Below are 18,389 nucleotides of genomic sequence, written 5' to 3'. Positions count from 1 at the left end.
TCGGTACCGACTCGCAATTTGGGAATGAGCATCGCGTTCGGCCGTTTTCATGCCGCAAACTGCGTTTTTCACAGTTTGCGACATGCAAACGGCTTCGTACATCTGGCCCTTAGTTGGCAACAAAACCCAATGATCTCATTAAGATTCATTGTTCAATCTTGGCAGACACTGAAAGGCATTTTCAGCCATGGCTCACATTAAGACTCAGTGACCAGTCTTGTCATACACTGAGACTCAGTGACTAGCCTTGACACACACCGAAACTCAGTTACCAGTCTTGGCACACACCGAGACTCAGTGACCTGTCTTCATATGTACTGAGACTCAGTGAACAGTCTTGGCACACACTGAGACTCAGTGACGAGTCTTGGAACACACTGAGACTCAGTGACCAGTCTTGGCACATACACTGAGACTCAGTGACGAGTCTTAGCACACACTGATACTCAGTGACCACTCTTGGCACACACACTGAGAGTCAGTGAACAGCCGTGGCACACACTGAGATTCAGTTACCAGTCTTGGCACACACTAAGACTCAGTGACCAGTCTTAGGATACACTGAGACTCAGTGACCAGTATTGACACACACACTGAGGCTTAGTGACCAGCCTTGGCACACACTGAGGATCAGTGACTAGTCTTCTAATACATTGAGACTCAGTGACCAGTCTTTGCACAAACAGAGACTCAGTGACCAGCACTGGCATGCACTGAGATTCAGTGACTAGTCTTGGCACACACTGAGACTCAGTGACTAGTCTTACCACACACTGATACTCAGTGACCACTCTTGGCTCACACTGAGACTCAGTGAACAGTCTTTGCACACACGGAGACTCAGTGACCAGTCTTAGTACACGCCGCGACTCAGTGACCTGTCTTGTCATTCTCTGAGCCTCAGAGACCAGTCTTGGCACACACAGAGACTCAGTTACCAGTCTTCCCACACACTGAGTCTCACTGACAAGTCTTGGCATGCATTGAGCTCAGTGATAAGTCTTGGAACATACACTGAGACTTAGTGAGCAGTCTTGGCATACACCGAGACTCAGTGACCAGTCTTCTCATACATTGAGACTCAGTGACCAGTCCTGGCACACATGGAGAGTCAGTGACCAGTATTGGCATGTACTGAGATTCAGTGACTAGTCTTGGCAGACACTGAGACTCAGAGACCAGTCTTGGCACACATTGAGACTAAGTGACCAGTCTTGGCACACAAAGTGACTCAGTGACCAGAATTGGCATGCACCAAGATTCAGTGACCAGTCTAGGCACATACTGAGACTCAGTGACCAGTCTTGGCACACACTGAGACTCAGTGATATGTCTTGTCATGCACTGAGCTCAGTGACCAGTCTTGGCACATACACTGAGACTCAGTGACCAGTCTGAGCACACCTTGTGACTCAGTGACCAGTCCTGGCACACACACTGAGACTCAATGACCAGTCTTGGCACACACCGAGACTCAGTGACCGGTCTTCTCATACATTGAGTCTCAGTGACCATTCTTGGGACACACTGAGACTCAGAGACCAGTCTTGACACACACTGAGACTCAAAGACCAGTCTTGGCACACACTGAGACTCAGTGACGAGTCCTGACACACACTGAGGCTCAGTGACCAGTCTTTGTATGTACTGAGAGTCAGTGAACAGTCTTGGTACACACCAAGACTCAGTTATCAGTCTTGGGACACACCGAGACTCAATGACCAGTCTTGGCAGCACTGAGCTCAGTAATGAGTCTTTATACACATTGAGGCTCAGTGACCATTATTGTCAAACACTGAGACTCAGAGACCAGTCTTGGCACATACACTGAGACTTAGTGACCAGTCTTGGCACACACCGAGACTCAGTGACCAGTCTTGGCATGCACTGAGCTCAGTGACCACTCTTGGCACATACACTGAGACTCAGTGACCAGTCTAGATGCACACCAAGACTCAGTTACCAGTCTTGGAACAGACTGAGACTCAGTTAGCTGTCTTGGCTCACACTAAAGCTCAGTGATCAGTCTTGGCTCACACTGAGACTCAGTGACCAGTCTTGTCATACACTCAGACTCAGTGAACAGACTTGGCACACACTGAAACTCAGTGACCAGTCTTGGCACACACTGAGAATCAGTGACCAGTCCTTGTACGCATGGAGACTCAGTGACCAGTCTTGGCACACACTGAGACTCAGTGACCAGTCCTCATGCACACCAAGACTCAGTGACTAGACTTGGCACACACTGAGACTCAGTGACAACCCTTAGCACTCATTGAGACTCAGCAGTCTTGGCACACATGGAGACCCAGTGACCTCTCTTGGCACACACTGAGACTCAGTGAGCAGTCTTGGCACACATTGAGAATCAACCAGTCTTGGCACACACTGAGACTCAGTGACCAGTTTTGGCACACACTGAGAGTCAGTGACCAGTCTTCTCTTACATTGAGACTCAGTGACCAGTCTTAGCACATGCACTGAGACTCAGTGACCAGTTTTGGCACACACCAAGACTCAGTGACCAGTCTTCTCTTACATTGAGCCTCATTGACCAGTCTTGTCACACATGGAGACTCAGTGAACAATCTTGGCACACACTGAGACTCAGTGATCAATCTTGGCACACACTGAGGCTCAGGGACCAGTCTTGACACACACTGAGACTCAGTGACCAGTTTTGGCACACATTGAGAATCCGTAACCAGTCTTTGTACACAGTGAGATTCAGTGACCAGTCTTGGCACACACGGAGACTGAGTGAAATGTGTTGGCACACACTGAGACTTAGTGACCAGTCTTTGCACACACCGAGGGTCAGTGACCAGTCCTCTCATACACTGAAACTCAGAGACCAGTCTTGGCACACACACTGAAACTCAGCGGCCAGTCTTGGTACACACCAAGACTCAGTAACCAGTGTTCTCATACACTGAGACTCAGTGACCAGTCTTGGCACACACCAAGACTCAGTTACAAGGCTTGGCACTCACCGAGACTCAGTGGCCAGTCTTTGCACGCACCAAGACTCAGTGACCAATCTTTGCACACAGTGCGACTCAGTGACCAGTCTTGGCACACACTGAGACTCAGTGATCAGTCTTGGCACACACTGAGACTCAGTGATCAGTCTTGGCACACACCAAGACTCAGTGACCAGTCTTCTCATACATTCAGACTCAGGGACCAGTCTTCGAACACAATGAGAATCAGTCACCAGTCTCAGCACACACTGAGACTCAATGGCCAATCTTGGCCCATACCGAGACTCAGTACCAGTCTTGATACACACCGAGATTCAGTGACAAGCCTTGGCACACACAGACACAGTGACCAGTCTTCCTGCAGATGGATATTCACTGGAATGACTCTGTGCTCTACACAGTGCTCGTGTCCACCTGCAGAGCTGCTTCTTCCTCTGCTGATAGTCACTGGAATGACTTGACACACACCGATACTCAGTACCAGTCTTGGCACACGCCAGGACTCAGTGACCAGTCTTCTCATATACTGAGACTCAGTGACCAGTCTTGACACACACTAAGACTCATTGACCAGTCTTGGCACACAATGAGACTCAGGGGGTGATTCTAACATTGGCGGGCGGCCTCAGCCAATGTTCCCCCGACAAAATACCGCTCCGCGGTCACAAGACCGCTGAGGGTATTTTGAGATTTGCCCTGGGCTGGCGGGCGGCCGCCAAAAGGCCGCCCGCCAGCCCAGGGCAAATCTACCTTCCCACGAGGACGCCGGCTCCGAATGGAGCCGGCGTAGTGGGAAGGTGCGACGGGTGCAGTTGCACCCGTCGCGTATTTCAGTGTCTGCTTTGCAGACACTGAAATACTTTGCGGGGCCCTCTTACGGGGGCCCCTGCAGTGCCCATGCTATTGGCATGGGCACTGCAGGGGCCCCCAGGGGCCCCGCGGCACCCCCTACCGCCATCCTGTTCCTGGCGGGAGACCCGCCAGGAACAGGATGGCGGTAGGGGGTGTCAGAATCCCCATGGCGGCGGAGCGCGCTCTGCCGCCATGGAGGATTCCCCCGAGCAGCGAAAAGTCGGCGGGAGACACATTGAGAATCAGTCACCAGTCTTCACAGACACTGAGACTCAATGGCCAGTCTTGGCATACACCAAAACTCAGTGACCAGTCTTGGCACCCAGAGACTCAGTGACCAGTCTTGACACACACTGAGATTCACTGAAATTACTCAGTGCTCCACGTCTTGATCATGCCCACCCCCAGAGCTGCTCCTTCCTTGGCCCGCTGCCTGCTTTCCTGACTGTCAGGTCTTGGTGCCCAGCATATGGCTCAGGGAGTTCAGTTTTGGGGGTTTTGACCCTCAGGCCACGGGCTGATGCTCTGGTTTCGTCCTAGTGTTCTCCCCGGATGCCCTTGGTGCCTGTCGGGACCCGATGCCGTTTGAATCCAGGCCTCAGGAGGCTTGCTTGGTGTGATATCCATGCCAGGGCTAAGGGAAAGGTATCACAGACTGCTAATGTGGCAGCGGAATGTATGGACTGCGAGAAAGCTGGAGGGGTGGTGGTGGTGGTTAATGTCTTGCAACTGGAGGGGGAGGTAAGTCATGTGTTGTCTCTATTGCCTCCACATTTCTCTTGGCTAAGGCAACAAACAGATGTTGTAATGGTCAGGCAGTGACCCGTTGAATTTATACCACATAATACAGTCTGACCCAACTTACACTGAGCATTGCAGAAACATCGACTGACTGATAAATCTGCAACAACTTAATGCAAGTCATCTAATTATCTTACCATTTTGTGATTTAACCAATTTTCCAAGTGGCAAGTCCTCAGCTTGTATTTTTTTTCCTCCCCTCCTCCCCCTCACATTTCTGCCTGGTGCCTGCTTGCCCCAACAGCTCCCAGCAGTTCTCAGCAGCTCCCAGTCAGCAGCTGTCTGCTGTTGTGCTCGTACCTGCCCGCCCCAGCAGTTCCCAGCGGCTCCCAGTCACCAGATGTCTACTGTTGTGCTCAGGCCTGCCCGCCCCAGCAGTTCTCAGCAGCTTCCATTCACCAGCTTACTGCTGTTGTTCTCATGCCTGCCCGCTGCAGCAGTTCCCAGCAGCTCTCAGAAGTTCATAGCAGCTCCCAGTCAGCAGCTGTCTGCTGTTGTACTTGTGCATGCCCCAACAGCTCCCAGTCACCAGCTGTCTGCTGTTGTGCTCGTGCCTGCCTGCACCAGGAGTTCTTAGCAGCTCCCAGATACCACCTGTCTGCTGTTCCTCTAGTGCTGGCCCCAGCAGTTCCCAGCGGCTCCCAGTCACCAGCTGTCTGCTGTTCTGCTCGTGCCTGCCGACCTAAGCAGTTCCCAATATCTCCCAGTCAGCAGCTGTCTGCTGTTGTGCTTTTTCAGCTCCCAGCAGTTACCAGTGGCTTCCAGCGGCTCCCAGCAGTTCCCAGCATCCCCTAACAGTTCCTAGTATCTTCCAGTCACCAGCTGTCTGCTGTTGTGCTCATGCCCACACCAGCAGCTCCCCTCCCAACAGCCACCAGTATCTCCCAGCAGTTCCCAGTCAGCAGCTCTCTGCTGCTCCATCTGTTCTGTCCCTTTTTACAGCACCAGCCCAGCCCATCACTCCTGCTCATCACTGGGGCGAGTTCAGTATTCCTGAGGATGTTTTCACTGCAAGAGGTCGACAGCAAACTGTTTTTGGCTTCCTTGGGCTGTTTCAGGTCTGTTGTGGTCGGCAGCTCCGAGGAGCACGTTGATGGATATTGTTAGGTCGAGCATTCGATACCTCTTGTATATACTTTAGTATATACTTCTGTACTTTGTGGGGTCTCTGCTTTTTCACTGGTTTGTTTCAGTGTCCTTAAAAAATCCTTGCTTGGTAGTGGTCAATCCTTGCTCTTTGTGCCACCTTTTCCACAGTTGTACACTCCCCTGGAGCATGGCCCTAGTACTTGTACCCTTCCACTTGTGTCTATGTAGCATGTGCTTAGGGATTACTTTTTTCTTAGGCTAATAGCATTTGACCAGAGCGCTGGATGTTTCAGTGGCTCCAGGCTGTTTCTGTTTACAGGGCTCTAGTCTACTACTTATTTTCATCTGCAGTCATGTGTGACTTTGTTTACTCCATTCCTTACTCTCCCTTGCGCATTTTCTGTTCTTGCATTGCAAATGCTTGTTCCTTTTGTCTGTCTCTGCGAGTTCATGGTGTCGCTTTGAACCGGGCGCTTATTGTCAACTGTTTTACTTTTTATTTTCAGTTTGTGGCAAGAAAACGCTAATAGCTGAAACTCTAGCGAACACGAGACCTGCTCCACCACCACTGCTTTGAAGCGCGGTGCTGTGTCACTTCTCCTGGGGACTGTTCTCCGAGATCAGCGAGGCCTAGTAAACACGGACAATGAGCCGGGGCACTCGGGGCGCGCCTAAACCATCTAACTCTTCCAAGCAAAGGCCAGGGCCTCTTACACGAAGTATTTATTGGAAGAGCAGCCGCACGCTGGAGCGTAGTTTACTGCAGAAAACAAAAGACTGACTGCTTTTCAAAGGTCCAGCACAAAAGTAAAATCTTTTGGTGAAATAATTTTAGAATGATAGGAGCTTTTATCATATGTGATTTATGATAGCATGGAAGACCTGAAAGAGACAACTTTTCTGAAATAATTCTCGCGTTATTGAAGGAAAATTTACATTTTATCCCCCCTTCTCTACTACTGCTCTCTGGGCATGTAGTATAAAGACTGACTCTTGTACAGCGTGCAAGCGATCTTTTATTTTTCCAATTTATCATCTGTGGTATGTTCTGAGATAACAAGCATAGCTGCCGTGCTCACACTTGTGTCCTTTGGTTTTTGCGTGAAAGTCTCCAGGGCTGCAGCCCTTAGGGTGGGGGAAGAAGTGCAAAGGCTGGTGGGACTTCGAGGGTCTCCGTCAGCTGTGCAGACTCTCTAACAACAGCATGAGTCGATGTAAACCGATCAGGAAGAAGCCTTGGACGCCGCTAGGCCCATGTGTGCATGTTGTGATCCACATTTTACAGGCTGTGACCTCACAAGATTCTCCCAAACTTTGATGTGTCCCAATGCTGTCCCTTACAAAATGAACGGTAAATCACTAAGGAGAAGTGCATCTACCATTTTTATTTTGTAGTTTTATATAGCGCAAACTCGACCCGAAGGTACTGGAGCGCCTTACATTAGCACCAGTTACATTACACAGGGACACGTTCACAGTCATTCACCTCACAGTCCAAACTTTGGAAGATTGGTTTAGAGAAACGTTTGGAAAGAATGATGCTCTATTACTGCATTAGGTGTGTAGCTCCACAAGCAGCATTAGAAGGATGAAGATCAATTGTAATGAGCAGGGAATGTCTAGCATTTAATTTGAGATATTCTTGCATCAAAAAATATTTATCATTCTGTGCATTTCTATTAACTTAGGTGAAATTTGTGTTAACTGTAGCCTTTCAGGGAAATTTATTTGGGAAGATTTAGGGTCACAATAATTTTATGGGCGATTATTAATCAATCATGCAGGCCGCCCTAATATTTTGTGGGGGCGCTCATGAGGGGTACAGAGCATTATTGTGTTTCAGGCATGGTGATATGACACTGCGCTGGCAAAGAAAAGAACTGGAGGGTGTTGGGAGTGTTTCTATTCCAATGCAACCCACATAATTACACTCCACATTACATAATTCCACTCCAAACCAAAATACATGGGTAGAAGACACTGTCATTTACAACAAATGCGAGACCTATTGCATTGGGAATGCTTGTTTTTTTTAAGACATCTTTTATTGTTTGCAGTTTGTAAAGAGCACTGCAAAGAAAGAATCGAAGAAAAAGGTCCCTCCATCCCCCATCATTTCACATGGAGTGAGAGGCTATCATGATACAAATCCCACAACAGTACATGTACCGTATCCCAGCATCCTCCTCTCAGAGAACTACAAGGGCTGCAGCACTGGGAGGGGGGGTTGCATCTCATCCTCTGACTTGATGCTTAGTGGTTGCTGCCGGCTGTTGTTCTATTGATGCAAAAGCCCTAGCAAGGAATCCTGGAGACTCTTGTGGTTGTGAGCTCTAGTCAAGCTCTGCAATCCAGTCACCTGAGGGAGCTCTGTCTCCTGTAGCGAGCCCCGTGGGGGCTAATGTGGGAGCCGTGAGTCTTGAGGGTCCGGCCTGTCCTCCCTGAGCTCTGCCTCCTGTAGTGGGGCCTAATGTGGGAGCCGTGAGTCTTCAGGGTCCAGCCTGCCCTCCCTGAGCGCTGCCTCCTGTAGCGAGCCTCGTGGGGGCTAATGTGGGAGCCGTGAGTCTTCAGGGTCCGGCCTGCCCTCCCTGAGCTCTGCCTCCTGTAGCGAGCCTCGTGGGGGCTAATGTGGGAGCCGTGAGTCTTCAGGGTCCGGCCTGCCCTCCCTTAGCGCTGCCTCCTGTAGCGAGCTCCGTGGGGCCTAATGTGGGAGCCGTGAGTCTTCAGGATCCGGCCTGCCCTCCCTGGGCTCTTCCTGCCTGGCGGGAGAGGTTGTTGGAGAGGTTGAAGCCTGAAGGGAGGGTTACTCATAGGGGCACTTCGAAGGTCGAAGCTGCTCAGTCGCAGGTGAATGTTGGGGGGCCTGATAGTGCCTGCTCACAGCCTCCCCTTTATGGGGCCTCAGCAGCATCACTCAAGAGCCCCCAAAGCAGGGTAACAAACGGGAAGTTGGTAAGTGGGACCCCCTAAGAGAACAGGAACCTACACAAGAAAGAGTTTCAGCCCTGGGAGCTGAAGGGGACACCGGCTGAAGCTGGGGGAAGTATAAAAGCCCAGTTAGGGGACACATACGGGGACACGTACCTTGCTACTGGATATTGTACGCAAGGGCAGGAGAGCTAGAAAATGGAGACCTGCGAATCGGTCTAAGGTGTCAGCAGTGTTTCAACAAATCCCTTCCTTGTCAGGGATGTTGACAGGTGACTCTGGGCCTGACTTAGATGTCGGCGGAGGGGAATACTGTGTCACAAAAGTGACGGATATCTCATCCACCGTCTTACGACACCCATAGGATATCATGGTATCACAAAGCAGCGGACGGGGATATCTGTCACCCTTGTGATGGAGTATTCCCCTCCGCCGACATCGAAATATGCCCCTAACTCCATTTGGACTTCCTCCCCGGTGAGGGGGGAGGGAACTAACTGAGATAGATTTTATCTATCCCTTGATCGCTAACATGGTGGTGGAGGCAGAATTGAACTTAGAAGTCATTTAGCAAAACATCTCCATTTTTGACTTCTCTTCAGGGAATTTTGTTTAATATAGGCATCTAGAGACTCTAATTTCCAAGTAGATCTATCAACATTAAATTATCTGCTACTCCAAGCATGGGATGTGCACAGCCCAAGTTTTAGAAAGAAAGAATTGCATAATTTTAAAACTAAGGGCGATCCACCAAAACAAGAGTAAGCCCAATTTACAAGCAGCGCTTTCTGTGACGCTCCGGAGGTGCAGGCTGCTGGTCCGCGCCGCACGGCTTTACATGGCCTTGTAGATATGGAGAAAGGCAGCGCAGCACAGTGCAGGTCCCTGCGCTGCCTCACTGTGTGTCAGGAGGCATTTCCGTGGGTGTTGCCTGGGTGTTCCCACTCAACATCTTTGGATTTTGAAGCATTCCCAGAATTACAAGGTCTTGTAAACCTGGGAATGTGCCACAATCCTACACCACCCAGGGGTGGCGCAAGAGAGACACAATGAAGAGCAATATCGTTAATTCTCCCTGTTTTTCCTCTTTCTATGTGTGCTGCGTTATGCAGCCTGCATAGAAGGAGGAAATCCCCTCCATTGATTGATTTTGTGCAGGAAGGTGTCCTTTCCTGCACAAAAGCAATCACCCCCACACACTTGCACTATAGTGCTAAGGTGCAAGGGTGCCTGAGTTGGCACAAGGCAGAAATGTGTGCACCAGCACAGGGGAAGAGGACATAAATGTGGCGTATCTTGTAGATACAGCACATTTCTGCCCTTTCCTGATGGCGGTGGGTGGTTCAGCAAGGCACTTGCTGCGCCTCCCTGCGCCACGGGCCTTGTACATATGGTCCCAGGGCCCTGATTTATACTTCTTGACTCTAAACTGCGCTAACGCAGTTTAGCTTCAAAAAGTATACCGCTGGCTAGCGCCATCCCAAGACGCCAGCCGGGCGTCATATTTATGGTATGATGTTAGCCGGCGGTAAGGCCCGGTTAGCATCCAAATATTTGATGCTAACCGGGTGGGGGAGGCAGAGGAAAAACTGGAGGTTGTGCGTCAAAGAATGGCGTTAGTCAGGTTAGAGTGAAGAAAATGACTCTAACCTGATTAGCGTCATATTTCGGCACACAACCGCCATGGACATGACTCCTGTCTAAGTAAAGACAGGAGTCATGCCCCCAGCCCAATTGCCATGCCCAGGGGACTTATGTCCCCTAGGCATTGCCACTGGGCCCAGTGCCATGTAGGAGGGCTCAAGTTGGGCTCCCCTATGGCACTTAAATTGTTTTTTACATACTCACCTTTACTTACCTGGGATGGGGTCCCCCCCATCCTTAGGTGTCTTCCTGGTGTGGGTGGGGTGTCCCTGGGGCCAGGGAAGGGCACCTGTGGGCACTTTCCATGGTCGCTGACCATGGAAATACGCTCACAGGTCCCCTAACGCCTGTCCATACCCAGGCGTTAAATAATGGCGCTAAAGGCCCCCATCCCCTCCCCCCGTGCATGATTATAGCATGGGGGGATAAATATGGCGCAAGGGCCATACCGTCGTTTTCTGCACTGGAACACCTACCTTGCTTCTCATTTACGCAAGGTGGGTTTCCACGTCCAGAAAATGACGTTAACTCCATAACTTTGGCACTAGATATGTCTAGCGACAAAGTATAAATATGGTGTGCGCTGAATAAGCGTATAAAAAAATTACTCTAATTTGGCACAAACCGGGTATAAATATGCCCCTAAGTGTCTTGCTAAGTTCAATCAGGTGAATGGGTGTCTGCGTTTGGCTCCCAATAGGAAACCTTATGAAGGAAAAATCCCTCCTCTTGTCCTGTATGGTGTTGAAATTCTTGCTCTTGACACTATTTGAGACTTGGTTGAAAGTGCAGTCCTGAAGGGCCTAGTAAGTCTGCCCCGGGCGCGATGGTTCAGGGTATGAGTTGGTGTGTACTGGCCAAGTGGCAGACACTGATGTTTTTAAATAAGCTAGGACATGATGAAGGCCTTCTAAAGATATCTATATTATGCTGGGAAGAAATCCCTGCAGTGAAGGGGAGTTGGGCCTGTGGTGTACCCCACAGGGTATGGGATCTTAAAACTCTCCATACCACGTGGGGCTCAGTTGACACATGGTCTCCTTCCTCCAGTGAGCAGGCTTTGAGGGAATCAGCCCAGAAAGTGGGTTATTTGCCGGATATGGCCAAGCTACTGGAGAAACCCTTAATAACATTTACCATACCAGCGTTGGGCCGGGGGATGTATTTCCCTACTTGTCTCAGTCACCTGCCTCTAAGCTTTGTAATGAATTTCTGAAACTAAGATTGGGGTGTGACCCTATCTTCTCTGTTTGGTGTAAAGAGGTACCTAATGAAAATGGTGTGAGTGTATGTCCTCTTCATGCAAAATGTTCTTTATGCCATATTTAGTTGGACTGTGATTTTTATACGTCTGCCTGTAATAGGTTTTTAAAAGCCCTTGTTTTTTAAATATCATATACGCTGTTGGTGGGAGGGGCTGACTTTACTGTCTGAAATGTGGTTTTATGATGTTGCAGTGGGGATTGCACATTTTATACTGTCTATCAAGCAGGGTTGTTAAGCTTGGATTCATTGGTTTTAGTTGATGTATTGTGGTTTTATGATGTTCTATGATTCTTGATGTTTTATGGAGTTGAGTCCCAAAAGCCTGATTTTTACTACTACTTGACACTCACGACCTGAGGATATTATAAGTTGTTCTCCAGCTACAGGCGGTGATCCACTCCGCATGTAACATTAAACGCAGGATTCTGTGATTTCCTCTCCAGGTGGCCGGGAGGTCCCTCGTGTAAGGATGCAGGTGATAGCCCTGGGAGTGATGGTTGCAGTCACCACATTCCTAAACATTGCGCTCTACCGTCTGGGTAAGAAGTGTGGAGTTGACTTTCAGACCCTACTGCCCCCGGTGGCACATGAAAGAGCTTCTCTGATTCAGACATGATTAGAAAAACTGCAGATTAAATGAAATAGAGGCTCCTAATTCTACATTATAACCACAGAGGGACAGTTTGTAGGAGGTCGTCAACCTCAGCAGTAATGTCCAAGTTAAAGTTTGGTCTTAAACATGGTTTAATAATGTACATTCTGCTGGATGATGATGATGAAGACGGCGATTATGGTGGAGGTCATCAATATTATTATTATTATTATTATTATTATTAAGTGTTCTAAGTCTCAAGAACTGTGGACGGCTCCTGAAGGGGGCGCCTTTGCCAGCGATGTTGGTGATGATGGTGGTGGTGATGATGATGATTATTAAGTGTTCAGAGTCTCAAGAGCTGCGGAAGGCTCCTGAAAGGGGTGTCGTGGTCAGTGATGTTGATGATGGTGATTATTGAATGTTGTCAGAGTTGACAGCTGTGGAAGGCTCCTGAAAGAGGTGCAGTGGCCAGTGATGATGATGATGATGGTAGTGATGATGATGATGATGATGAGGATGAGGATGATGATGATTATTAAGTGTTCTGCATCTTGAGAGCTGTGGAAGGCTCCTGAAGGGGGCAAGGTGGCCAGTGATGATGATGATGATGGTTATGATGATGGTTAAGATGATGATGATGGTGACGATGTTGATGATGGTGATGAGGATGATGATGATGAATATTAAGTGCCCTGAGTCTCCAGAGCTGAGGAAATCTCCTGAGGGGGGTGCAAGAGACAGTGATGATGATGATTATTAAGTGTTCTGAGTCTCAAGAGCTGCCGTGGCCAGTGATGATGATGATGGTGATGATAAGGATCATTAAGTGCTCTGTGTCTCGAAAGCTGTGGTAGGCTCCTAAAGGAGGCACAGTGGCCAGTGAGGATGATGGTGGGGATGATGGTGATGCTTATGGTGAAGATGATGATGGTGGTTATTAAATGTTGTCAGAGCTGAGAGCTGTGCAAGGCTCCTGAAGGAGGTGCAGTGGCCAGTGATGATGATGATGATGGTGACTATGAGAATGATGGGTCAGAAAGGGACGGTGTGAAGAGTGGTTGCTGATTAAAATGTGAAAGTGGTGTAAATTCCTGCGCTGACTCTGACACTGAAATAAGTGCACAGTGCACACACGTTCAGCGGGGCCTGGGGACAAATAGTTCTTCTAAGAAAATACCTTTTCAACTAAGTTGGCTAAACAGCCGAAGGGTATGAAGGGGCACTCATGACATAGGACAATACTTTTGTTGTGTGTCAAACAAGCCTGACCCTCTCATAAGAGGCTTGGGACTCACCAATCCCAAGAAAACTTTGAAGAAATGAGTACGAAGTATTGAATACTCAGCACAATTCCCCTAACAAGATGGGGGATGCCTCCACACAAGTCATGAAATAACAGCCTTAGCAGCAAGTGTCCTCTGGCACCATGGAGCAGTGCTGAGGGGTGCGGTAAGAAGTGTCTGTAGTCTTCCTTGTCTTTAGGTTCAGTTCCACAGAGTCCCCACATCTGGGCAGATTTGTAAGAAGAACTAAACAAGTCCTCCAGGTCTTGAAGATGAAGGCCCTTTTATAATGCAGCGCACCTTTGAGGGCTCTGAGTACCTGTGGAGCTGGGTCAGACTGGGGTCATTAAAGCACAGACAGGAAGAAGCACACGTTCTTCATAGTGTCTTTCTCTCTCTCTGAGACAGATGGGGAGACTGCTGGAGGCGCAGGCCTAACAAGGTCACCATGAACAGAAGCAGAGTAAGAGATAGATGGTCATGGATGAGACCTACCTGCTGCTTCCAAGAGGCTCAAATGAAGCTAACATGAAGCTCAGGAGATGCTCAAATTTAGGTCACATGAGCTCACCTGAAGGCCACATAAGGCTCACAAGAGGCTGTGATATTGCTTACATAAGACTAACATGATACTGACATGTGGAATACACAAAGCCATAATGTGCTTTCCCAATGCCAACACATATGCCACATGTACATAACATGAAGACCATGCAAAGAGCAGAGATAGCCCACTCAAGGCTTATGGGCTATGCATAGAGGCCTACGTGGAGCTCTCCTTAGGTGACCAAGAAGCTCAAACATGAATCTCACATGGACTGCGTGAGGTTCACACTGAGCGTTATGTAGGTCATAAGACCCAAATGCATTCTTTGCAGTGTTGTAGCTGGAGGGGTAGCCATGGAGAAGCCACGACAACAATATTTTGAGGAGGCATGGCAGTGCCATTGTGATAAAAAATAGAAAAAGTACATTTTTATTACCTAAGTAACAAGCATCGTCAAAGCCAACAGGTCTCACCCATGTGAGAGCTATTGGTTTTGCCATTGTCATTTAGCCGAGTTGTACAGCAGCGTGGAATGGCATAGAGTGGAGTAGCATGGAGTGTAGTGGCGTATAGTAGCGCAGAATGAAGTGCAGTGGTGTAGAGTAAAGTAGAGTGGTGTGGAGTGGTATAGTGGAGGGGCATACAGTAGAGGAGCATGCAGTAGAATGGCACAGAGTACAATGGTGTTTGGTGCAGTGACATGGAGTGAACTGGAATGCCTAGAGTGGAGTGGTCATAGCATAGAGTGGTGTATAGTAGAGTGGCATAGAGTGGGGTGTAGCGGAGTAGAGTAGAGTAGTTTGGCATAGCGTGGAGTTGTAGGAGGCTGGACTGGCTTGTAGTGAGTACCAAGGGGTACATACACCTTGCACCAGGCCCAGGTATCCCTTATTAGTGTAGAGGGGTGTCTAGCAGCTTAGGCTGATAGAAAAGGTAGCTTAGCAGAGCAGCTTAGGCTGAACTAGGAGACGAGTGAAGCTCCTACAGTACCACTAGTGTCATATGCACAATATCATAAGAAAACACCATACACAGATATACTAAAAATAAAGGTACTTTATTTTTATGACAATATGCCAAAAGTATCTCAGTGAGTACCCTCAGTATGAGGATAGCAAATATACACAAGATATATGTACATAATACCAAAATATGCAGTAATAGCAATAGAAAACAGTGCAAACAATGTATAGTCACAATAGAATGCAATGGGGGCACATAGGGATAGGGGCAACACAAACCATATACTCTAGAAGTGGAATGCGAACCACAAATGGACCCCAAACCTATGTGACCTTGTAGAGGGTCGCTGGGACTGTAAGAAAACAGTGAGGGTTAGAAAAATAGCCCACCCCAAGACCCTGAAAAGTGGGTGCAAAGTGCACCTAAGTTCCCCAAAGAGCACAGAAGTCGTGATAGGGGAATTCTGCAGGAAAGACCAACACCAGCAATGCAACAACAATGGATTTCCAGACGAGGGTACCTGTGGAACAAGGGGACCAAGTCCAAAAGTCACGATCAAGTCGGGAGTGGGCAGATGCCCAGGAAATGCCAGCTGTGGATGCAAAGAAGCTGCCACCGGATGGTAGAAGCTGAGGATTCTGCACGAACGACAAGGGCTAGAAACTTCCCCTTTGGAGGATGGATGTCCCAAGTCGTGAGGAGTCGTGCAGAAGTCTTTTCCCGCAGAAAGACCGCAAACAAGCCTTGCTAGCTGCAAGGGTTGCGGTTAGGGTTTTTGGATGCTGCTGCGGCCCAGGAGGGACCAGGATGTCACCAATTGCGTCAGGGGACAGAGGGGGCGCCCAGCAAGACAAGGAGCCCTCTCAGAAGCAGGCAGCATCCGCAGAAGTGCCAGACAGGCACTACGAAGTGGAGTGAAACGGTGTTCACCCGAAGTTGCACAAGAGAGTCCCACGCCGCCGGGGACAACTCAGGAGGTCGTGCAATGCAGGTTAGAGTGCTGTGGACCCAGGCTTGGCTGTGCACGAAGGAAATCCTCGGTGAGTGCACAGGAGCCGGAGTAGCTGCAAAACACGCGGTTCCCAGCAATGCAGTCTGGCGTGGGGAGGCAAGGACTTACCTCCACCAAACTTGGACTGAAGAGTCACTGGACTGTGGGAGTCACTTGGACAGAGTTGCTGAGTTCAAGGGACCTCGTTCGTCGTGCTGAGAGGAGACCCAGAGGACCGGTGATGCAGTTCTTTGGTGCCTGCGGTAGCAGGGGGAAGATTCCGTCGACCCACGGGAGATTTCTTCGGAGCTTCTAGTGCAGAGAGGAGGCAGACTACCCCCACAGAATGCACCACCAGGAAAACAGTCGAGAAGGCGGCAGGATCAGCGTTACAGTGTCGCAGTAGTCATCTTTGCTACTTTGTTGCCGTTTTGCAGGCTTCCAGCGCGGTCAGCAGTCGATTCCTTGGAAGCAGGTGAAGAGAGAGAGATGCAGAGGAACTCTGATGAGCTCTTGCATTCGTTATCTAACTAATTCCCCAAAGCAGAGACCCTAAATAGCCAGAAAAGAGGGTTTGGCTACTTAGGAGAGAGGATAGGCTAGCAACACCTGAAGGAGCCTATCAGAAGGAGTCTCTGACGTCACCTGCTGGCCCTGGTTACTCAGAGCAGTCCAGTGTGCCAGCAGCACCTCTGTTTCCAAGATGGCAGAGGTCTGGAGCACACTGGAGGAGTGGTCACTCCCCTTTCCTTTGTCCAGTTTTGCGCCAGAGCAGGGCTGAGGGATCCCTGAACCGGTGTAGACTGGCTTATGCAGAGATGGGCACCATCTGTGCCCATCAAAGCATTTCCAGAGGCTGGGGGAGGCTACTCCTCCCCAGCCCTGACACCTTATTCCAAAGGGAGAGGGTGTAACACCCTCTCTCTGAGGAAGTCCTTTGTTCTGCCCTCCTGGGCCAAGCCTGGCTGGACCCCAGGAGGGCAGAAACCTGTCTGAGGGGTTGGCAGCAGCAGCAGCTGCAGTGAAACCCCAGGAAAGGCAGTTTGGCAGTACCCGGGTCTGTGCTAGAGACCTGGGGAATCATGGGATTGTCTCCCCAATACCAGGATGGCATTGGTGGGGCAATTCCATGATCTTAGACATGCTACATGGCCATATTCGGAGTTACCATTGTGAAGCTACACATAGGTAGTGACCTATATTTAGTGCATGCGTGTAATGGTGTCCCCGCACTCACAAAGTCCGGGGAATTTGCCCTGTACAATGTGGGAGCACCTTGGCTAGTGCCAGGGTGCCCACACACTAAGTAATTTAGCACCCAACCTTTACCAGGTAAAGGTTAGACATATAGGTGACTTATAAGTTACTTAAGTGCAGTGGTAAATGGCTGTGAAATAACGTGGACGTTATTTCACTCAGGCTGCAGTGGCAGGCCTGTGTAAGAATTGTCAGAGCTCCCTATGGGTGGCAAAAGCAATGCTGCAGCCCATAGGGATCTCCTGGAACCCCAATACCCTGGGTACCTCAGTACCATATACTAGGGAATTATAAGGGTGTTCCAGTATGCCAATGTAAATTGGTAAAATTGGTCACTAGCCTGTTAGTGACAATTTGTACAGAGAGAGCATAACCACTGAGGTTCTGGTTAGCAGAGCCTCAGTGAGACAGTTAGGCATCACACAGGGAACACATACATATAGGTCACAAACTTATGAGCACTGGGGTCCTGGCTAGCAGGCTCCCAGTGACACATAACAAACATACTGAAAACATAGGGTTTTCACTATGAGCACTGGGCCCTGGCTAGCAGGATCCCAGTGAGACAGCGAAAACACCCTGACATACACTCACAAACAGGCCAAAAGTGGGGGTAACAAGGCTAGAAAGAGGCTACTTTCTCACAGGAGTGGTGTAGAGTGGCGTAGAGTGGTGTAGAGTCGAGTGGTGTGACGAATCAATCAATCAATCAATCAAGAAATTTGTATAGCGCGCTACTCACCCGGAGGGTCTCAAGGCGCTGGGGGAGGGGGGACCGCTACTGCTCAAACAGCCAGGTCTTGAGTTGCTTCCTGAAGGAGAGGTGGTCTTGGGTCAGACGGAGGTGGATGGGGAGGGAGTTCCAAGTCTTGGCTGCCAGGTAGGAGAAGGATCTTCCTCCCATGGTGGCTTTTCTAATGCGTGGCACGGCGGCGAGGGCGTGGCTGGTCGATCGTAGCTGGCGGGTGGGAGTGTAGAAGGTTAGGCGGTTGTTGAGGTACCTGGGGCCCAGGTCGTGGAGGGCCTTGTGTGCGTGGGTGAGGAGGCGGAACATGATTCTCTTGCTGACGGGGAGCCAATGCAAGTCTCTCAGGTGTCCGGAGATGTGGCTGTGTCGGGGGATGTCAAGGATGAGGCGTGCGGAGGCGTTCTGGACGAAGAGTGGAGTTGCATAAAGTGGACTGAC

General features: G+C 49.6%; 1 protein-coding gene across 1 annotated transcript in view; it reads left to right on the top strand.

Annotated features, from left to right (window-relative positions):
* LOC138286958 (uncharacterized) overlaps positions 1-18,389 on the top strand; it is an 878,316-nt gene that overhangs the window by 603,027 nt on the left and 256,900 nt on the right. Inside the window, 1 exon segment of the mRNA XM_069227330.1 lies at positions 7,250-7,280. Coding sequence (XP_069083431.1) covers positions 7,250-7,280 — 31 coding nt within the window.

The sequence above is a fragment of the Pleurodeles waltl genome, chromosome 4_1, assembly GCF_031143425.1.
Source record: "Pleurodeles waltl isolate 20211129_DDA chromosome 4_1, aPleWal1.hap1.20221129, whole genome shotgun sequence".
Classification (NCBI taxonomy): domain Eukaryota; kingdom Metazoa; phylum Chordata; class Amphibia; order Caudata; family Salamandridae; genus Pleurodeles; species Pleurodeles waltl.
This window is presented reverse-complemented; position numbering and strand designations above follow the sequence as displayed.